This window comes from Lathamus discolor, chromosome 9 (genome assembly GCF_037157495.1).
Source record: "Lathamus discolor isolate bLatDis1 chromosome 9, bLatDis1.hap1, whole genome shotgun sequence".
Taxonomy (NCBI): Eukaryota; Metazoa; Chordata; class Aves; order Psittaciformes; family Psittacidae; genus Lathamus; species Lathamus discolor.
The window spans coordinates 21,486,025-21,505,776 of record NC_088892.1 but is presented as its reverse complement, the minus strand read 5'-3'; the positions used below and the strand labels follow the sequence as shown (position 1 = coordinate 21,505,776).

General features: G+C 42.3%; 1 protein-coding gene across 6 annotated transcripts in view; it reads left to right on the top strand.

Moving 5' to 3' along the window:
• LOC136019668 (integrator complex subunit 6-like) overlaps window positions 1-19,752 on the top strand; it is a 39,928-nt gene that overhangs the window by 8,251 nt on the left and 11,925 nt on the right. For 4 of the 6 annotated variants that reach the window (XR_010615002.1, XR_010615001.1, XM_065690106.1 and 1 more), the window contains exons 3-9: window positions 9,424-9,573; window positions 10,494-10,583; window positions 10,899-11,082; window positions 11,891-12,019; window positions 13,925-14,088; window positions 15,154-15,306; window positions 16,874-17,006. Coding sequence is in view for 4 of the 6 variants with exons in the window: in XM_065690106.1 (XP_065546178.1) it covers window positions 9,424-9,573; window positions 10,494-10,583; window positions 10,899-11,082; window positions 11,891-12,019; window positions 13,925-14,088; window positions 15,154-15,306; window positions 16,874-17,006 (1,003 nt within the window). In the remaining 2 variants the exon portion in view is untranslated. Of the gene's footprint in view, window positions 1-9,423; window positions 9,574-10,493; window positions 10,584-10,898; window positions 11,083-11,890; window positions 12,020-13,924; window positions 14,089-15,153; window positions 15,307-16,873; window positions 17,007-17,201; window positions 17,283-19,752 lie in introns of all 6 variants that reach the window. The other 2 variants (XM_065690109.1, XM_065690108.1) reach the window with 2 other exon arrangements.

Here is a 19,752-nt window from a genome sequence, read left to right as displayed (position 1 = left end):
CACTTTCTCTATTGAATGCCTGTAGCCCTGATTTTATTTAATAACATAGACTGCCAGGAAATCAATGCAAAGAGCAGTTGCTGCTGTTTCAGATCTTAAATGCAGATTGTTATTTAAGTAATTCACTCGTGTAAATTTAAAGTCTTGGTATTTTTTTCTTCCTTCTTAAACTTCATTGTTACAATGTACCTCTTAATATATAACTCTTGTCCTTCTGCCCCCCCCAAAAAGAAGTATACAGGTAGTAATACAAAGTCTCGCTTTGTGTTTTTCTTGCTAATCCAAATTACTCAGAGAACAGTTGTGTAGTGATCAGTTTCTAATTCAATTTCAGCTATAAGCGGCATGTTCTAAGGGTAAGGCCTTACTAAGGTGGCCAAGGAAAAAGTACATTCTTTTAGCGAGACTTAATTATTCAGCATATGACAATCTGTGATTGCCCGTAGACTTTCAAGTCTGTATTCACTCTGCAGAGTGAATCTCTGTATTCACTCTGCAGAATTCACTCTGCTTTGTTTGAAAGACAAAGTTTCTTTTAGTGCATTTGTAAGTATCTCTGACACTTGAACTACTTGATTTACCAGGTAAGTAAAGCAGAGCCTTGTTTTCTTCTAAATAGCTTTTCCCTCCCCTTATTATTTCCTAGCTAAAGAGCCAATCTCACATTTTACCCAGTTTCTGTGATTCTTTGCTTGGGCTCTTGTGCAAGCTTTCCAGGAACAGCAGCACTAGATGTGTTAAATGTTATTCTAGGCTACAAAATGAATGCTTCAGAATGCCTGAATTTTGCCCTTTGAAGATGAAGATGGCTGTTGAGCTGTGTGTTCAGAGATGCTTTTAAACTCTTAACAGTCTAAAACAGTACTGAAAAAAATACAAATCTTCATAAGGTGGATGTTGTTGAACAACTCGCTTGGCTGAAAACAAAGCTCTCCAGTGTGGTTAAGCTGGTGGTGGTGTGTTGCTTCTAAGTGAGAATAGCGCATTAGTATTGCTCTTCATAGCACGTTAGTGGAGCCAGGAAGTTATTATTTAATAGAAACAAAAAAGGGGGATGAATTCAGCTCTGCTTTGTGGGAAAATCTGCACCTGTTGAGCCACAACACTCAGCACCTGTAGCTGCTCCATCGTCCTGGTGTTGTGCTCATTGGTCTGTCTCTTCCTTTTCTCCCCAGCACTGCCTCGGGTGGCATTTCAGATGTGCATTGAGGGAACTTATGGATAGATGACCCCCTTTAGATTGGTTACCTTCTTGAGATCCAAAGTAAACTTGCAGTATGTGCGCAAGTTGTGTGATGTCCTTTTGGAAGGAGGGGAAGGAATCTGATGGTTCCAGAATGAGTGTGGATCATGCTGTGTGGTGTCTGCTCTGGGCTGTGAGTAGAGGTTCACCAGTAATTCTTTTCCACTTGATTCCCCAGACCGTGCCTTGAAGCATCCCTTGTGCTGGTGGCACACACATTTGGTAACCTTTCAGCTTTTGCCTTTAGTCCTTGTGACTTTCCCAACCACGAGACTAGGAAGGGACCAGAAGAAATGCTCCATCCCTGACAGTGTTCAGGGCTAGGCTGGACAGAGCCTTGGGCAACATGGTCTAGTGTGAAGCGTCTCTGCCCATGGCAGAGGTTGGAATTGGATGATCTTAAGGTCCTTTCCAACCCAAACCATTCTGTGACAGAGTTGAGAGCTGACTGGCATTGGAAACATCTTGGATAGTCTGTAAAAGCAATGGGTGCTTGTGGCTAAATGCACATTTTTGATGGAAACCTCAGGGTTTTGATGGTTGCCCTCTGTACAGTGGCTGTTTTAGATGCACCTTTAATGGTATTCCTGAAATGATGGCTGTGCTGCTGAACAGAAGCATGCAGCCTCTTGGTTTGCTTACTGTGCTAGAGCTGCAAGTTGGATGATTTTATCTGTGTTCCTCTCTAAGTGTGAAACAAAGCTTGGTCTGGTTCCACTGTGCTTGGGGAGCGTTCCTCAGAAATTGGTGCTTTAGCTGGATGCTGTTCTTTTATTTAAATAAGAATGCTTTTTGCAGTAGGGTGATACTAAGATCTCTTGGGTATTTATACTTGCCTTCCTTCACGTGTCGTCCTTTCATCCTCATGCAGCAGAGTGCAGTGAGCATAGCTGTCAAAACATATGAAATACTGTTGACCAAAAAGCTAAGTCTAGATGGATTAAAGCAGGAGCAGCAGGTAATAAATAAAAAGGTAACATAGGCTTTTTTCTCTTGGCAGTGATTATTATTATCATTTGATTCCAAGCACCGTTTCAGGCTTTGAGTTGTTCATACAGCATCTGTGTTTGACACGTCTAACAGGAGAAGGTACTGCTTCTCTCTAAATGCTGTTGTTAACAGAAAGCCCAGTACTTGTTTTGTAACTGGAGCTCAAGAGCTTCTTTACTGGTGTTGTATGGGTACTGTGCTTAAAGATGAATATGAGTTGTTCTTGCATAAACATCTCGAACTCTCCTCGATGGAAAAGCATTTCTGTATCCTGTTTGTTGTTGAAGTCATCTTAAAAGGACAGTGAGCTGTGTGGTGTAGTTTGACCTTGTGTCTTAAGGTGTGTGATGCTTTTTTTTTGAGGTATCATGGAGAAATACTTTTTTCTATCCAAGATTAAGCCTTTTTCTATGTAATTGACTATCAATAACAGTTGGTACTTGCATATTGCACTAGAATGCAGTTCTGATCTTGTTCACATTCACTAATATGTGCTTTAGAAAACAATCTGTTTTTATAAATGAATTAGTCTTTTGCTGGTGCACCTACAGGGGAGCTCAGCTTAGAAATGCGCAATCAAAGGACATGTTCAGCTTAGATATAAAAAAGAAGCTCTTCCCTGCGAGGGTGCTGAGGCGCTGGCACAGGGTGCCCAGAGAAGCTGTGGCTGCCCCATCCCTGGCAGTGCTCAAGGCCAGGTTGGACACAGGGGCTTGGAGCAAGTTGCTCCAGTGGAAGGGGTCCCTGCCCATGGCAGGGGTTGGAGCTGGAGAAACTTTGAGGTCCCTTCCAAACCAGTCTGTGATTCTATGTCCTGTGCACCTTGGCTCACTCTACAGACCTTTCTTGGGGCACAAGAACTTATAGCTTTTGGATGAAATGAAAGTGGAAGATGCAGCCCAGTCCCTGAGCGATGAGCCTGCAGGACTCCAGTGTAGACAGCTATTCTGAAGTAAACCCCCTGAAATCCAGCTGTGTGGCTGTCATCAGCTCTTAGAAACCACTGACTTCTGTGCTGCACTGCTTGCTGGCCTGAAGGTAGCCAGTGCATGATGAATTCTTCCTTGCACTAAAGCTGTTTCCAGTTGTGTAGGGAAAAATAATGTGGGTGAAGTGAGCAGAGATTCTGTGTTTGTTGTCAAGGTACAAAGTCTCTGCCAGAAAAGATTTGTGGTGCCTGAAGTGGATGGAGATGGAGAACATCTAAGCTATGTGACAGCAGAAATAACTTGATGGGAAGATACAATTAGCTTACTATTCTCAATGCTTTAGCCTTAATGTTAACCTGTTGCACACTAGCTCTAATGTAAAGAGAATCAAGTGACACTTTGTAGGCTCTTTACTGTACTTCAGTGCTCTGTGGGCTTGTTGAGGAAGTAGTTTAAACCGGCATATTGACTACCCATTAAAATACTCCTCAGATGAGGACTGAGAAGGTGGTTTTTGTTAGGCTGGTCTCATAGTGTCTGCTTGAGTGGCCAGGGCTTGTTCCCATTGTGCCTGAGTAGGGTCATGTCGAAGTTTTACCCTCAAACTCTAATCCCTGTTTGAATTCAGTGTGAAAAACTCCCAGCTTGCTAACCAAGACATTCTTTGTATTTTCATCCATCTTTGCCCTTGAATCTGACTTTGTTACAGCAAAGGATAAGGGTAGCAGCTGTTGGTGTTTTGAACCCTTATCTAAGGCAAGAGGAGACTGGAAGAGTGGGGAATAAAACCAGTAATATAAATGATTTGCTGCATGCTTGTGTGCCTAACACAGAGACAGCAATTGCTCACAGCTGGCTTGAGCCCACAAACCTTCTCTTCTCTCAAGCTTTGTGTCAGAATAGTTAAGATCTGCTGATGTACCTTCAGCAGCACTAGTCCTCCAAATCCAGGACAGCACAGCTTGGATTCAAGCTGGCTCATTGTGTTCAGCACTACCCTGATGATAAGCTGATTTCAGGCCTGTGTGCCAGTATCATTCTGTGCTGGAGGTATCCTAATCTGCTGTCTAAGAGGTGGGTGTTGTGATGTTGTTCTGTGCCAAGAACAAAAAAGAATTGATCTTATGAGTTTCTTTACTCGGGGCTGTTTGATATTGTGCAGTGACAGGATTGGAACATTGCATAAAAGTAACTGGAGAGCATAGGTACTGAAATGAGAGAAGTGTTATTCTGCAGCCAAGGTACAGACAGAACCCGAGAGCTTTGTTGCCTCAAAAATGGCATTTATAAGTGTTTTGAGGGGAATTAGTGTCTGCATATGTCTTAGAGCTGTTCTTCTGCCCCATTTGCACAGCACAAACACTTGCGAGGGTGAAATTAGTAGGTGATACAGGTGGTTTGATGTTGGATTATTTTAAGACTTTGAAATGTTAAATAAAAATGTTTGTTACATGTCAGTACCGTCTGCTGTATGCTTATTCTTACCAGTAAATCTCTGAACATCAGCTAAAGAACATGGGGTCGTGTGGGCATCGTACTGATGATGTCTCCCCTTTTCCCCCTTGGTTAAATCTTGTTGTAGGAAAACTGGGGTGACCAAGGTGGTCTGTCTGTGTGTTTGCTCCTATTCTGGAGTTGCTGAAGCTGGGCCAGGGAAGCTCTGGGTTTTATAGGAGGGGTGTTCCCTGCTGCAGAACCCACTGAGCAATGCTGGGGCTATGTTCAGGACATTACAAAGAGGTGAAGGTATTTTGGCATTTGAGAAGCAGCGTTATAGGGGGCCTAAAAGAGTAATTGAGTTCCTGGGGGAACTCACACAGGCACGGACAGGTTTGGGTTATGTACCGTTACCAGGGAGCAGAAGGGTGACATAAAGATGAACCATTCTGCTGGTTTGGAAGGCAGACTTCTCTGCTGGTTTCACTGTCTTCCCACAGCACTTGGAATTTCCACAGCAGGAGCAGTTTGAGATTACTACAGCTGGATTTTCTGACTTTACGCTTTCCAAATGGATGTTGCTGACAGCCTGGGATGCCACAGGAGTGTTATCCTGAACTCGTCTTGGGTTTTCCAAGATGGGTGCATTTAGTAATAGCTGGAATTACTGATTCTTTAAGCAAGTTGTAATATCTGAGATCCAGTTCCTTCTAGAGCAACATTACCAGAACTCGAAGAATCTGTATGTTTAAATACTGAGTACGTGCTGCAACCCATGGGTTGTACACATTCAAAACTTGGGAATTCTTTGCTTGTAATTTGATCCTGCTCTTTTGTGTGTGATAAAGGTAGTAGGGGGTTGGTTTTTTTTTGTTTCCCCCACTAAAGCCTCTTAAAAGACTTTCTTTCCTGCCTCTTGCATCTGAAATCATCCGGTTCCTACCCCCTACCATGGGGAACCATGAACACTGGCAGGGATGGAGCATTTACCACTTCTCTGGGCACCCTGTGCCAGCGCCTCAGCACCCTCACGGTAGAGAACTTCTTCCTTAGATCCAACCTGAACTTCCCCTGTTTCAGTTTGAACCCATCACCCCCTGTCCTATCACTACAGTCCCTAATGAAGAGCCCCTCTCCAGCATCCCTGTAGCCCCCTTCAGATACTGGAAGCTGCTCTGAGGTCTCCACGCAGCTTCTTTTCTCCAGGCTCAACAGCCCCAAGTTACTTAGCCTGTGTTATAAGTACATTTTCCTTTCTCCCCAGTATGATTTACTTGCGGAGGCAGCAGCCAGTAGATGAAAGGGGGGATGCTGCTTCCAGACCTCAGGGTTTCACAGGACGGTGTCCAAAGCGTGTCAGCGCAGGAGGCTGAATGACACTGCATTTTTACCTCTTCCTGGCATAAGCAAGCGGGGTGAGATTGTTGCTTATCGTACTGGGGTTTGGGTTTTTTCCCCAGCCATCTTTGAAAGTCTTTTGGTGTGTCTGTACAGGCTGAAATGATTTGTTACTCGTTTCTCCTTTGATAATGTAGATGAACATCATGGCATGGGCAAGCCTGCTGGTATTGCTGTTAGTAAATGCTGGGCATAAGAGTGACTACATAGGAAAGTAATATTGAAGATGATGAGAAATCACTCTCAGTATAGGTTCATAACCAACTAAAATAATGAGTTCTCCATAATTACTGACCTATAGAGGGTACGTAATGTTGTAGAAAATGTTTCATCCTCTAAGGTTGGGGGGTTTTGGTTGGTGTTTTGGTTGGTGGGGGTTGTTTTGGCCATTAGTGTTTCTGCTGCCAAATGGAAGCAGTGCTGCATAAAAGCAGTGTTGTTTTTTTTTCTCTCTAAGCAGCATTAGTGTCAGTATTTTGAATTTAGGAAGGATTATTATTTAATCACTTCAAAGTGCTTTCTTGAACTCATTATGCATATGCTCAGCGTTATGTATTTGACTTTGCCCTAAGAATGATCCTACTGTATCTATGGAGAGGTGAATATGCAGAGTTCTTTGGGGCCTGAGTTTCTATCCCTGAAATACACTTTTAATTGTATACATCGGCTTGAGTCTTTCTGGAGAAAACATTTTGCTGTAATAGACCTTCTTGACACTGGTTGTGGTGGCTTTGATTCAAGAAGCTGGTTCTGAGAACAGGGTTGAGAATCGGAGAAATCCCAGCCTGGTTTGGATTGGAAGGGACCTTAAAGCTCCTCCAGCTCCAACCGCTGCCACGGGCAGGGACCCCTTCCACTGGAGCAGCTTGCTCCAAGCCCCTGTGTCCAGCCTGGCCTCGAGCACTGCCAGGGGTGGGGCAGCCACAGCTTCTCTGGGCACCCTGTGCCCATGTCCCAACACCCTCACAGGGAAGAGCTTCTGCCTGAGGGCTCATCTCAGTCTCCCCTCGGGCAGGTTCAAGCCATTCCCTTTGGCCTGTCCCTACAGGCCCTTGCCCAAAGGCTCTCTCTAGGTTTCTTGTAGCCCCTTTAAGTATTGGAAGACTATTACAAGGTCTCTTAGTACATTAACTAATCAGACGTTTGTTTAAAACTGAATATGGAATTAGCAAGTCCTGCATTTGCTGCCCTTATTCTCTTGATGAGGAGTTCTTCAGTGTTACTCTGTTTAAAAGGTACAGCTCTCCTCAGCTTTAAAGATCCTGGGAGAAGCTGCAAGATGAAATCCAGTGTTCATAGCAGGCAGAGCAGTGAGGATCAGCTGCTCGTGATGCCCTCAGCTCAGTTCTGCATGGGGCAATGGCTGCATGCTTTGCAGGCAGTTGGCTGCACTGCAGCCAGATCAGGCACAGCAGGAGCTGGAAGCTGAGCAAACGTTTTCAGATGGGAAAACAGCAGAATCTCCAAATCTCAGTGAAGACCATTCCTGTTTATTTTACCAAGAAATACTCTTAAATTCATTAGAGTTCAAATCTAAGAGTTCTAGGCTGAGAATAATGTTTCCTTTGTAAATGTTTTGTTCCCCCCTGTGCTTCGGTACCAAAGTAACTCAAACAGCAGTCTTTGCTGGCAAACACTTTGAACTGCAGCCTGGCTATTCCCAAGAAGCTGGACTCCTCAGATGGGTGTTTTTACCAGACTTCCAGAAGGAAGCAGTTCCATCTACAGCTCAGGGTTCATAGAATTCATACAGAAAGCTCTTTGTCATTGATCACTGAAATTGTTTTAAGGCAGCCTTTTTTAGGCTCACACATCATCATTTTGTTGGGCTTTGGTGTGTTTTTAGTCTGAGAAAGATTATTAACTAAGTCACTTTTACTCCAAAACCATGACCCTGTGTTTGTACTTTACTCTTGCTTTGGATTGAGCATGCGTGAGGAGTTGCTGTGGCTCAGCTGATGAGATGCTGTAGTTTGTTAGGCTGTGGTTGGGAGTGGGTTGTTGATGGGGTGTTACTGAGAATAACCTGACTGATCCTGGTCACACTGTTCATGTGAGCTGCAAGTGTGGTTTGATGATAAAGCTGGGCCAGTCCTGTTGAAAGTCTGTTCTTTGGCCCATTGCAGAGCTTTCTTTCTGTCTCCCTGGTGCTAATCTGAAGCCCGAAGAACTGGTTCAGGTTGCTAAACATGACCAAAACCTATTTTTGTTGTATGTCCTTATGATAAGCCCTCATTCTAAAAGAAACTCTCCCTAGCTTAGGCCTGAGAGCTCAGCAGAGCTATCGATCATTTTCTGTCCTTCTTTCCTGTTCTGTTCATGTTTTCCTTTAGGGCTCTCAACTTATTGTCTGTCCTCTGACCACCTCCACAGCCCCACATGTACGGAAGGTTAGCTGTGGGCCATAGCTGTGGAAAGGGCAGGAAAATCCTGTCCTTTCAGGTTCTTACTGTGGTGATTGCTGCTGAGCTCCCTGCACTGGGGAGCAGAGAAGCTGCTTCACATGGAGGCTGTGTTGCTTGGAGGTTGTCCCAGCAAAAGTCAGGCTGTCTGAAAGGAATCTCTCCATGTCTGGGTAACTAGAATTCCTTGTGGAGCACAGGAATGTTTCTGGTGCCAGAGGATAGTGAGCCTGAGTGAATAACTGCTGTAGAGAGTACAGTGTGATAGCAAGGCTGGTAACTGTGTGAATATCTGGGATTTTCAAGCTTTCCTTCTTATAGTTGAGGCACCTTAAATCCTTGACCAATCTCTGTGAGCTTGTGTTTCCTAATGTAGTTACCTCACTCTGCAGCATTCCACTTCTTAAGAGAAGGGCATGTCAATCGCAAGTGATGCTGATGTGTCAGCCCTGCTTAACATGGGATCCAGAGTGCTGGTGGGTCTGAGCCATCCTCATCCCTGTTCCTCTGAATGGGCTGCAGGCGCTGTCAGCAATAACTTCACTTCCTTCAATACCTCCGAAGTGTCAGGCTGGGATCCTGAGACACAGTGATTTGGTTCTGTGTTATATAGGGTGTAACTACCCCACAGTGTTTTGTGTGTTGGGATATAAGGACAGGAGAGTGTAGTTAGAGGAATGGCAGTCAAAACATCCAGGAAGGAGAAAGGTAGGGGGGTTGTAATGCAGAAGTGACAGAGGGGGCTTGATTTCTATTAATTCTATCACCTCTACATCAATTTCTATGGTAAAAGATGGATATTTGCAAGTTGTTTCAAATGTGTGTATTTTGAGTCTCAGGTTGTAGACTTAACTGTGCGTTTCACCTCAAGTTGTGCACATGTGTGTAGCATGTTAATGATGCAGTGTGTCTGTTAATCAGGAATGTAATTAATTTTTGGTGGGAAGGGAGATAAATGACAACTTGCACTTGATTACAGTTTGTTGCTAGAATAACTAAGAAGCTTTTTTGTTTCATGTAATAGGCTGGATGGAAGGAAAACCACGCCACGTTTATGAATGAACTGAAGAATCTTCAAGCTTCAGGACTAACAACCCTTGGTCAGGCACTCAGGTCATCGTTTGACTTGTTAAATCTCAATAGATTAGTGTCTGGAATAGACAACTATGGACAGGTAACAAATCTGTTTGTATTTTTCTGTGGGTTTTGAAATCGGTGGGGGAGAGATTTTGGTGGTTCAGGTTTGGGTTTGCTTTTCACTTTTTCTCTCAAATGTTGGATAGGCGGGTGTTAAAACTTGAGCTCTGAACTGTTTTTTTCTCTACTGAACATACCCTGGAACACACTAGAGGGGAGATTTAGATTACATATCGGGAAGAAGTCCTTCCCTGTGAGGGTGCTGAGGTGCTGGCACAGGGTGCCCAGAGGAGCTTTGGCTGCCCCATCCCTGGCAGTGCTCAAGGCCAGGTTGGATGGGGCTTGGAGCAGCCTGCTCTAGTGGAAGGTGTCTCTGCCTGTGGCAGGGGCTTGGAGCTGGATAAGCTTTGAAGTCCCTTTCAACACAAACCAGACTGGGATTCTATGGTACTAGTGCCTTTTTCCTTATTGAACTGCAAAGAAAGTAGTAGTATAAATGACCCTGACTGTTGATGCACGGTTGCTGTATAGGAGTATGGACAGTGGATGGCAGCGAATCTGCTTTGCAGTTTTGTGTTGTCTGTAGTTCATGTCCTGACTTCCCCTCTCTCATTTGAAGGGTTCAGTTAAAAGTCCTCTGGTTTTTGCCCCTGATGTCATGAAATTGAGTTGTCTATGCTATTAATTTATGTACCACTTTTGTGGCCTAGAGGGGTTTGAGCCTATAACCGGAGGAAAAAGACTAGTAACTCTAAACATATCTTTGTGGGGAGCGTGTGTGAGTGCCCAGAGTAGCACATCCTGTCTAGTTCTGTATGGCTCCACACCTCCTGAAAGAAAATTACAGGACTGTTTTGAGACATTGCTCATCTTACTGTTTATTTTATACAGACAAAAATAAAAGCCTCCAAGTGAGTGTTAAGGTTACTCTCAGCATTCCTTTGCTTCTGTCTCTAGGGAAGGAATCCATTCTTTTTGGAGCCATCTATTTTGATTACCATCACGGATGGAAACAAGCTGACAAATACAGCTGGAGTTCAAGAGGAGGTAAACTTGTATTAAATTCTTTTGAGTTAGGATCTTGCAAGTTGGTGCTATGCTGAGATGAATATTAATTGTTTTCTCCTTCCAATGGTACTTCTGCTTCATCAGCCTGTTTTATAGAGAACAGAAGCTAGCTATGCTCTAATTGCCCAACCCCATAATTCATAGCCCTATGGGTTTCCAGACCATTAACTTCAGATAAATGAGTTGATAGGAGAGAAATGGGGTCCTTTACAGGGTAATGAATGAATTTGGATATTATGTTTTTAGGTGGTTTGTCAAATGCTTAAAAATATTCTCCAATCTTTCTTTTCCCAGCTTCATCTTCCGTTGAACTCTCCTTTGCCTGGGAGTGAACTAACCAAAGAACCATTTCGTTGGGATCAAAGGCTGTTTGCTCTGGTGCTGCGTTTGCCAGGAGCTGCATCTGCTGAACCAGAGCAGCTTGGGAGTGTGCCTACTGATGAATCTGCTATCACACAGATGTGTGAAGTTACAGGAGGTAACTAGATGTTACTTTGGGTTACATTTAACATCTGCCTTAAACTATTTCTTCAGTTAAGAGTTGGACTTTGCCTCTTGCTGTTCTCTCCATCTCAACTACTTGCTGTCTGTGTGGTGCTTTTTGAGCTTGGTTTCCAGCAGCAAACAGGAACTTTAAAATAAAGCATTATTTCAGATCTAGAAATTAGAACATTTTCTTAATGCACCAGTAGGCGGCATTGGAAAACATCTTAGATTGTCTTTCCAGAGGTTGGCTTTGCTTAGTCATGAGGTTGCTGAATTCAGTTGAACAGGTATTACCGAGATGTTCGTTCTGCTGCAAGGCTCATTTAGTCTTAAAAGAGTGAATTCTGGAGCCTGTTCCTTGAGATGTTGATCAGATTTTACTTGAATTGGTGTTTAATCTGTGGGAGAGAAAAGTTTGGGTGTGTATAGGAGTTGGTAAGGTTTAGGTAGACAAAAGCAGATAGATTACATAGTCTGTAGTGTGTGTATGTATATGCTGTGTATATATGTGTGCAAAATCAGATGTTCTCAAGGGTCTTTATAAACTTGGACTTGAGCCAGCCTGATTTAGCCTTAATAGCCTTTTTTGAGTAGTGAGTAAAAGCTCAGTAAACGTTGGTGGTTCTTCTCCCCCCTTGGTTGGACTGCATTTGAAAAGTGTTTTGCCTTTTCCATTACCTTATACAAAGTTTGTTGTTGCTATTTTAGATAAAACTGACTTACGTCAGAAACCATCTTCCTTAATTCAGATGACTCAAAACTGCCTTTCATGTTTTCCCTGTGTCATTTCTCTTGCATAGGTCGTTCTTACTGTGTTCGGACACAAAGAATGTTGAATCAATGTTTAGAATCTCTAGTTCAAAAAGTCCAAAGTGGAGTTGTTATTAACTTTGAAAAGTCAGGACCAGATCCAGCTCCTATTGGAGAAGGTACAGTAACTCATTTTGCTTCCCTTAATGTTCAAGAGGGGTTTTATATGCATGTAAATATCCCTCTTTTTCCTGTCCTTCCTACTAGCCTTTCCCTGTAGTGTGCAGGATGCATCAGATGCCTACTACATTTGATAAAAGCCCTTAAGCTTTAAAGCTTATATGCTTGAGTGATAGTGCTCTGGTATCTCTTTAAATACCCCAAATCATAATGGATGTGCTGTTCATAGCTTCTGAGTAGTTTTATGTTCGTGTTTAGTCTTGTCTCTGTTACATTTTCACAAGTGTTAGCTTGATCCTGAATAAGTTAAATGGTGCCATAAGTTTGCATATCTTTGTATGGATGATGTGCCTGCTTGCCAGCTCTCCTGTTGCTGTCATCTTAACCTCTAATTTTTGGCCACCGAGGAAAGTGAATGCTTGGAGGAAGTAGTAAAGTTTGAATTAGCATTGTCAAAACTTGGGTTTAAAGTAATGAAATCCAGGACTGGTGTATTTAAACACTTGAACATCTCTAAAGTAATGTCTGTACATTGTCATTCTGCTGGTTAACCACTGCACAATAAGTTTGTGAATGTTCTGAGCTGCAAGTGAAAAGCTGCATGCAAACCCCAAGGCATTATTTTGCTAGCTCTAAGGGAAGTGCAGGGAAGACAAAAATGCCCTCTGATGTGATTTTTCACATCTGCAGAAATTCATGGCTGAAAATGAGGAGAGAGCTGACCAGTTCATATTTAGGAAATGAAGATGTTCTGGAATGTCAGAAACATGGTAGCTTTTAGGATTCCCTGAGCATCCAAGCATAGCCAGCTTGATTCCTGCTGTCATTTTTGAATCACCTTTTTTCTTGCTGTATATATTTCTTTTCTCCTTTTGCTTGTTTAAATTTCATTTTACTGGAAGCCTTTCCTAGAATGGTGGGCAGGACAGCACCTCGGCAAATTCCTCTGTCTGTGTTGGCCCAAATGCTCTCCTGTGTGGCAACATGACTGGTGAAACCTTCTCTTGTTTTGGTCACATTTAAGTGGTGATGTGGTGTGGGCATGAATGTATAAATACCAAGACTTCCCATCCTCATGCAAATTGAAAGTCCTAAACTAGATAGAAATAGAATGGGATTTACCCAAGCTATAAAAGTCATTTGTGTATAATGATGAGAAACCAAACTGATGTGTAACTGAAAGGTGGTTTCCATAGTACTACTGGCCAGCTAGCTGAAGCAATAAAACTCAGTAATGTAGAATCTCTTTAAAAAGAAGATGATTCTTTAAATGGGTGATCTCTGCTGTGTTGTTTGCTTTGAAAACTAATAGTCAGGTTCTGTACTGCTACAAAACTCTTGTCTTCAGTGTGCAGGGGGAAGCACTGCAGAGCACACTGGGGTAGCCAGTGGGGTTTAAATGGTCTGTGAATCGTTACTGCTTAAAACTGAGACAAAAGCCAGTCCTGCAGGATGCATCCAGCTTCTCCATGGAACTTTTCTTCTCTTTCAGTTCCCACTAATGGCAGCATCAGTCAGGGAGTTTTGTGTCCTATGTGGAAAGACTGTACATGTGAAGGATTAGTCTTTGCAGGTGCAGCAGGACTAAAAACACCAGGCTTGTTGCTTATAAGATCTCTATCAACCTCCTAAGCTTAAGCAAAAGCCTTTTCTGTACTGTGCCAGTGTGCTATGCTGCACTCATTGTCTAATGACTGTGCCACAGGAGCAGAAGGGTAGATATGGGCAAATGTGACCTTTATTCCTCAGATGATGCTGTTCTACATTTTGATCCTTAAAGTTTTCTCAACCACTGACGTAAAGATCTGTAATGAAACATCATATTGGTTGCTGATACTGAGAGACAAATGCATGTGGCTTTTTATTTTCCTTTCTGTTGTTATTTTGCTTTCTTTAAATTGTAGATGGACTTGTTGATTCATCCAGGCCCATCAATTCATTTGCTTCTCAACCGTGGCATAGTTGTCATAAACTCATTTACGTCCGGCCTAACCCCAAAACGGGGGTTCCTGTGGGGCACTGGCCAATCCCAGAATCTTTTTGGCCTGATCAGAATTCACCAACACTGGTAAGTAAAATATGAACTGAAAGAAGGATTCTCCACCTAATGAAACAGGCTGGAAACTGAATACTACAGGAGTTCACTTTCTCTTCTTGCATATTGACTAATATCATCTATCTTTGCTTTACCAAGGTAGTTAAAATGATTCTTAACACAGAATGGCATAATCTAACATAGATACTGTATGCTGTGATGGTTTTTGCATCTGGAAGGTTTACTTCATGTATATGATTAGTTCATTTGGTAAATGTTTTTTTAGAAGATTATGAAATTTAACTATAAAATGCTTCACGTACCACAAATCATAGGGAGCCTATTACATTTTAATCTAAGCTTTATAAAACACATTTAGATGGAAAAAGGAGTATTTAGTTTTGATAGCTCATCACCCATGTTTTCTGTAAGTTTTACTTCACGTATAGACTCTTCTTCACGAGCAGGAAGAAATAAAACTGAAACAGAAGAGCTGACTCCCTCAGAAAGTGAGGAGGAAACAGCATTCATTCCTCCTTTGCTCAGTGAAATGATCATACGTTTGGCATGCCTTACTTGCCTTTCTGAACATCTCCTGTTAGGCATGTTCTGTTTCTGTACTCTGCAAGTACTCAAGGTACTGTTTGTCCATCTTCTCCCCTGATTCAAGAGGAACATAAAAATCAGACTTGCAGGGAATCTCTTGAGATACCATTTGTGAAGTGAGTGCAGTTTCACATCTGTGATTCTGTGAACATCAAGCTGGGAAGCAGAGTTGAAGTTTTCTTTAAGCCATCTATCTGTGTTGTTATGGGTTGATACAGAGGCTTTAAAATATGAACGTAAAGAGTTGACTATTAACCATGTTTTTCTCTTGGTGGAAAGAATGTGTGTATCAGTGTGTGGCTTCATTTATATTTAGTGAATCTATATTGTGTTCTGAGTGCTTGCATCCTTTTCTCTATTAAAGGAGATTGTGGAAACTGATTGTTTAAGCCCATAGGATAGTAAAATATCTGCCTGTGAGTCTTTGTAAGAGAACTGATTTGATTGCAGTAAATACCATACAGTTGACGTGCTTTTTCCCCTTCCTTTCAGCCTCCACGCACAGCTCACCCTGTTGTGAGGTTCTCCTGTGTTGATTGTGAGCCAATGGTAATAGACAAGCTTCCTTTTGACAAGTATGAGCTTGAGCCTTCACCCCTAACACAATACATCTTGGAACGAAAGTCTCCTCATACCTGCTGGCAGGTATTTGCCCTTTATTTGATTTGAGAAATGTAATGGGTATCCTGAGGTACTCTTGTCTTTGGGGAATTGGGGTCTGGTTGCACACTGCAGTTGATAAGAAACATGTCAAGGTTTCAGTTACCTCCTTTCTAGTAGAATTATCAGGAGTCAGAATGAGCATTCCCTCTATAGACTTTGTAATCTCATTTAATTCTCTTTCTGGGTCCATCTCATTTTGCTAAGAAATATGTCCTGCAGGTTCCATTTTCAGCTAAATTGAAAGCTCTCTGTAGGCGTCCATTTGCTTACAGGGAAAACCAAGCAGTAGTTTCCATCAGTTACTTTACAGCTGCAAATAATGGGAATTACATGGAAGCTGCTGATCTTGGTGACTAAATTGGCCTTGAAGAGGTCAAAGTTCTGTTGCAGAAATCCTTTGTCACTTGATCCTTTTTGTGTTTTTTGAATGTGGGACTTGTTTCTGCATCCTTTATAAAATAAGGTTTCTAATTCCCTTCTCAATGGTGTTCTTGTAAAGAATAGCCCAATATCTTCACCAGGAATTTGCTTAGTAGGATACTTAGTTGGAAAGATGGGCTTGGAGGTGTTTCTTTATGTGTTTTGGTTTCCCTTATAAATATTGTAAATTCACTGAAAATATAGCACAGATATTCAGAAGAAAAAGCAACATTGATTTTAATAAACTAATTTCAGAATGTCCTTCAAGCATTCATAGGGACGTTGTTTGCCTGAGTTCAAATGACTCTGCTGTTGAGCAAAAACTGCTTTTCTTCTCCCAGCTACATATCAAACCCAAACTAGAGGAAAGGCTCATTGTCATAGCAACCATGTAACAAATCCAGTTCCTTAGGCCCTGAAATAAAAATAGAGGGGAAAACCACTTCTTTTTTTACTGCAGGATCTACCTTTTTAATTTGAGGAAAGCTATTTTTGGTTGGATGGTGGTTATTTTGACTGTCTCAGTAAGAATATGTATCATCTTCGTACTGTTGAAGGAATAGTTTACGTGTATTGCTTTTCAGTGTTAATATACCCACGTGCATGTATGTATATATACACACACACACACACTTTAAAAGGTCAGTGTTAAGAATGTTGGTGCTTGCCATGATTAAAAGATGTTGCTTGAATATTTGGTTTGCTTAAATTCTATGCTTTAGAAGTTTTACATTTCTTAGTGTTTTTATTCATGTTATGAGTCAGAAGACTGATTTTAAATAGATTGGTTTTGAGCGTACCTTCAGCAGATCCCCCCTAATCTATTTTAGATACTTTGGGAAGCTTTTCAGAGCATCACTTCAAAGTAGTTTCACTGAAGCACTAAAAGTTGTAGACTGTGAAGTGCATTTCCACAGTGGCTGGGGCTACACTAAATGTATGTCTCTATTTTGTGACTGGGGGACATAAGTTCATACCCATCCTGATGCGTGCAACCTCAGACTTGGCTGTTCCTGATAATTTGCTGTCTTAATGCAATTGGATCCAGGTTGATTTTGATCTTTAAATGTCTCATGTTTAATACTCTTCGTGTTCTTCTAATGCAGTGATCTCTCTTATTCTTTGTCAGGTGTTTGTGAGTAGCAGTGGAAAATACAGCGAACTTGGCCATCCTTTTGGGTATTTAAAAGCAAGCACTACTTTAACCTGTGTAAACCTCTTTGTGATGCCTTACAACTATCCTGTTTTACTTCCCTTGTTAGGTAGGTAATCTATTTACGTTGCACTGCCAATGCAGCTACTTCAGAGTAAAAGCAAAACAATAATGGTTGGTGTTCTGCCTTAGTTTGAGACATTATAAACTAATGGAGATCAGAGAGTAGAGAATGTTGCAAACTCTTTAACATAATTTGGGAGGAGAGGATTTTCATACCCCCTCTCCCTTTTTTTCTCTCCAGCAGAGGAGGAGAGCTACCTGCTTCCAGTGCATGTTTGATGCTGTTCACCTCCTAGACACATAGCCTCTTCCTTAACCTGGAGTAAGCTTCAACCTCCATTCTTTTCCCTCATTTAGGGGCTGGTGTATCCAGGTTTTGCAGTTGCTCCTGTAGCAGCTCATTTTTTACTGGAAGATCAGATGCAATGTTTGTCATGGGTGTTGGGAAGAGGGAATTCCCTGGCGCAGTTTAGAGCAGTAGGAAGGAACTGAGCACTGAACCAGTCTCACTTCTTCCCTGCCCAAAGGACCAGTGGCTTTTTTTTTCCCTTTCACTCCCACAGTGAAATGCTTTCTACAGGAAGGATGGTATGAAAAGGTGCTGTTTGAGTAACTGCCATGATAATTGTGGCTATGAGGGTTCTGGCCTAAAGGTGATGGCAGAGAGAAGAGTTTCCTGGGTGCTATGAACCCTTTTAGTTGCAGATGCTGTAAGACTTTTTTGTTCTGTTTTATTTTGTGGGTGTGTTTAGTAATACGGAGTAGAGGTCAAAGAATTAACATTGACTCTGACTGCCTTACACAGGATTTTTCCATTCATATCTAGCAAAAACCCCACAGCACATTTCAGGAATGTTTTCTCATAATCCTGGTCATAACCAACCACAGAAATCTGTGTTTGTCTCTTACAGCCATCCATGTAGCCTAATAATTGTCCCAAAGCGTGCAAGTAGGATACATTTAGACTAAATCAGAGCTTCTGTACATTTGTGGCTACTGAATTACTGCAGCAGATCCACTACCTGAACAGCCATCTCTGATCCTGAATGAGTTCCCCTGTCCATTTTGAGCTGACATTTGCAGTTCTGCTGTGTCTTCCCTGGCAGCTCTTGTCTTCCCCCTGCCTTTTTTGCAGGGCTATAAAGCTATTTGTGCTCTGTTTTCAGTATGTGTAGTGCTATTCTGCAGTTACTCACCTGGTTATCCCACATCTTGCATTCCTGATAGCACTTTAAAGGAAGATGCAGAGCTTCTCAGTTGCCCCAGTTGTAAAGTGAATGTTTTCTTTAGAATGCAGATACTGTGCATTCGGTATTGGTAACACAGACACAAAGTGGTACATTCAGATCTCCTTCCAGGACTTTGCTTATGCTTGGTCTCTAAGGCATGATGGAATTCAGTTCTGTGGAATATGCATAAAGCATGGAAGCAGATCTGGCCCCTTTCCTGTTTAGCAGCACAGAAAATTGCTAAGATACCTGTTAAATTATTTGTAGGTAAAAAACACTGTGTTTGTCTCTGTAGATAGGTAGTTTCTGTTTTTAAACACTTCCTTTGTGTCTGTACATACCAATAGTAGATGCTGATGTTCAGCAGGGGGCTGATTTGAGCATGTCTCATCTGGATTACAAAGGATATGGAGCTTCCAAGCCCAGGAGAAATCAGCCATTACCACCCATACTGCTGCATCAGTGTGGTTCTTGTCCCTGCCCGTGGCAGGGGGTTGGAACTGAATGAGCTTTAAGGTCCCTTCCAGCCCAAACCAGTCTGGGATTCTGTGATTCAAGTGGCTATTGCCCTACTGGTAGAATATTGTGTTGGAGGACTGGGACTTAGCTTGGGATAGTACCGTGGATCATATCTGTTCAATCTAGTGATTATTTCAGACAAAGCCAAACCCACTTTCAGGTGGCTTGTGTGTGTTCAACCTTACAAACAGAGAGTAAGATGCTTGGGGTTTTTTTGCTTGAATTTTTGTTTTCCTCTTGCATTCTTGAGCAGTTTTAATTCTGGTTTTGGAAAACAGTTGAAGATGCAGTCCTAAAAGACAGGTAAGATAGCTATGCATGAGGAAGCTTGCAGGCAGTACTTGAGCAAACTGAACCAAGGTGTAGTGCTCTGGGACTGACAGAAGTAAATTGTACCACATCCTATAGGTTTGGTGATTCCATATCTTGGCTTTTTGCAAGATTGGCTTTGGGAATGCTGTAGCCTCTCCTAGGTTATAACTTAATGGATCTGCTTTTAAAATCTGAAGCTTTCTATGGAAAGGAGCCAATTAAGAAGAACTTGATAGAACAGTAAATCCACACAGTCCATGTGTTAACCTGACATATGCGCTGCGTTTTGCTCAGTGAGGCAGACTTCTGAAGACAGAATATCTCACAGACAGATGCTCACTACTTCTTGCTGAGGACATTTGGCCCACATGTTATAGACACTTCCTCTTGAAGCTTTGTTGCCTTTAACTGATCTTAGCAAAGCTCTAGCCCTTCAGATACCTGTCTGTTTAAAACCAATTGTACAGCCAAGTCCCTAAAGTAGACTTGAATGAGGGGATAGAGAGCTTAGCAGAGATGAGGTATACTTCTCCGGGCTCCTGCCTTGCCAAGATGTTTCCTCAGCATCATCACAAGTTGTGAATGCTCCATCCCTGGCAGTGCTCAAGGCCAGGCTTGAAGCAAGCTGCTCTAATGGAAGGTGTCCCTGTCTGTGGCATGGGGTTGGAACTGGATGATCTTTAAAGTCCCTTCCTACCCAAACCAGTCCAGGGTTCTATGATCTTTGCTGTG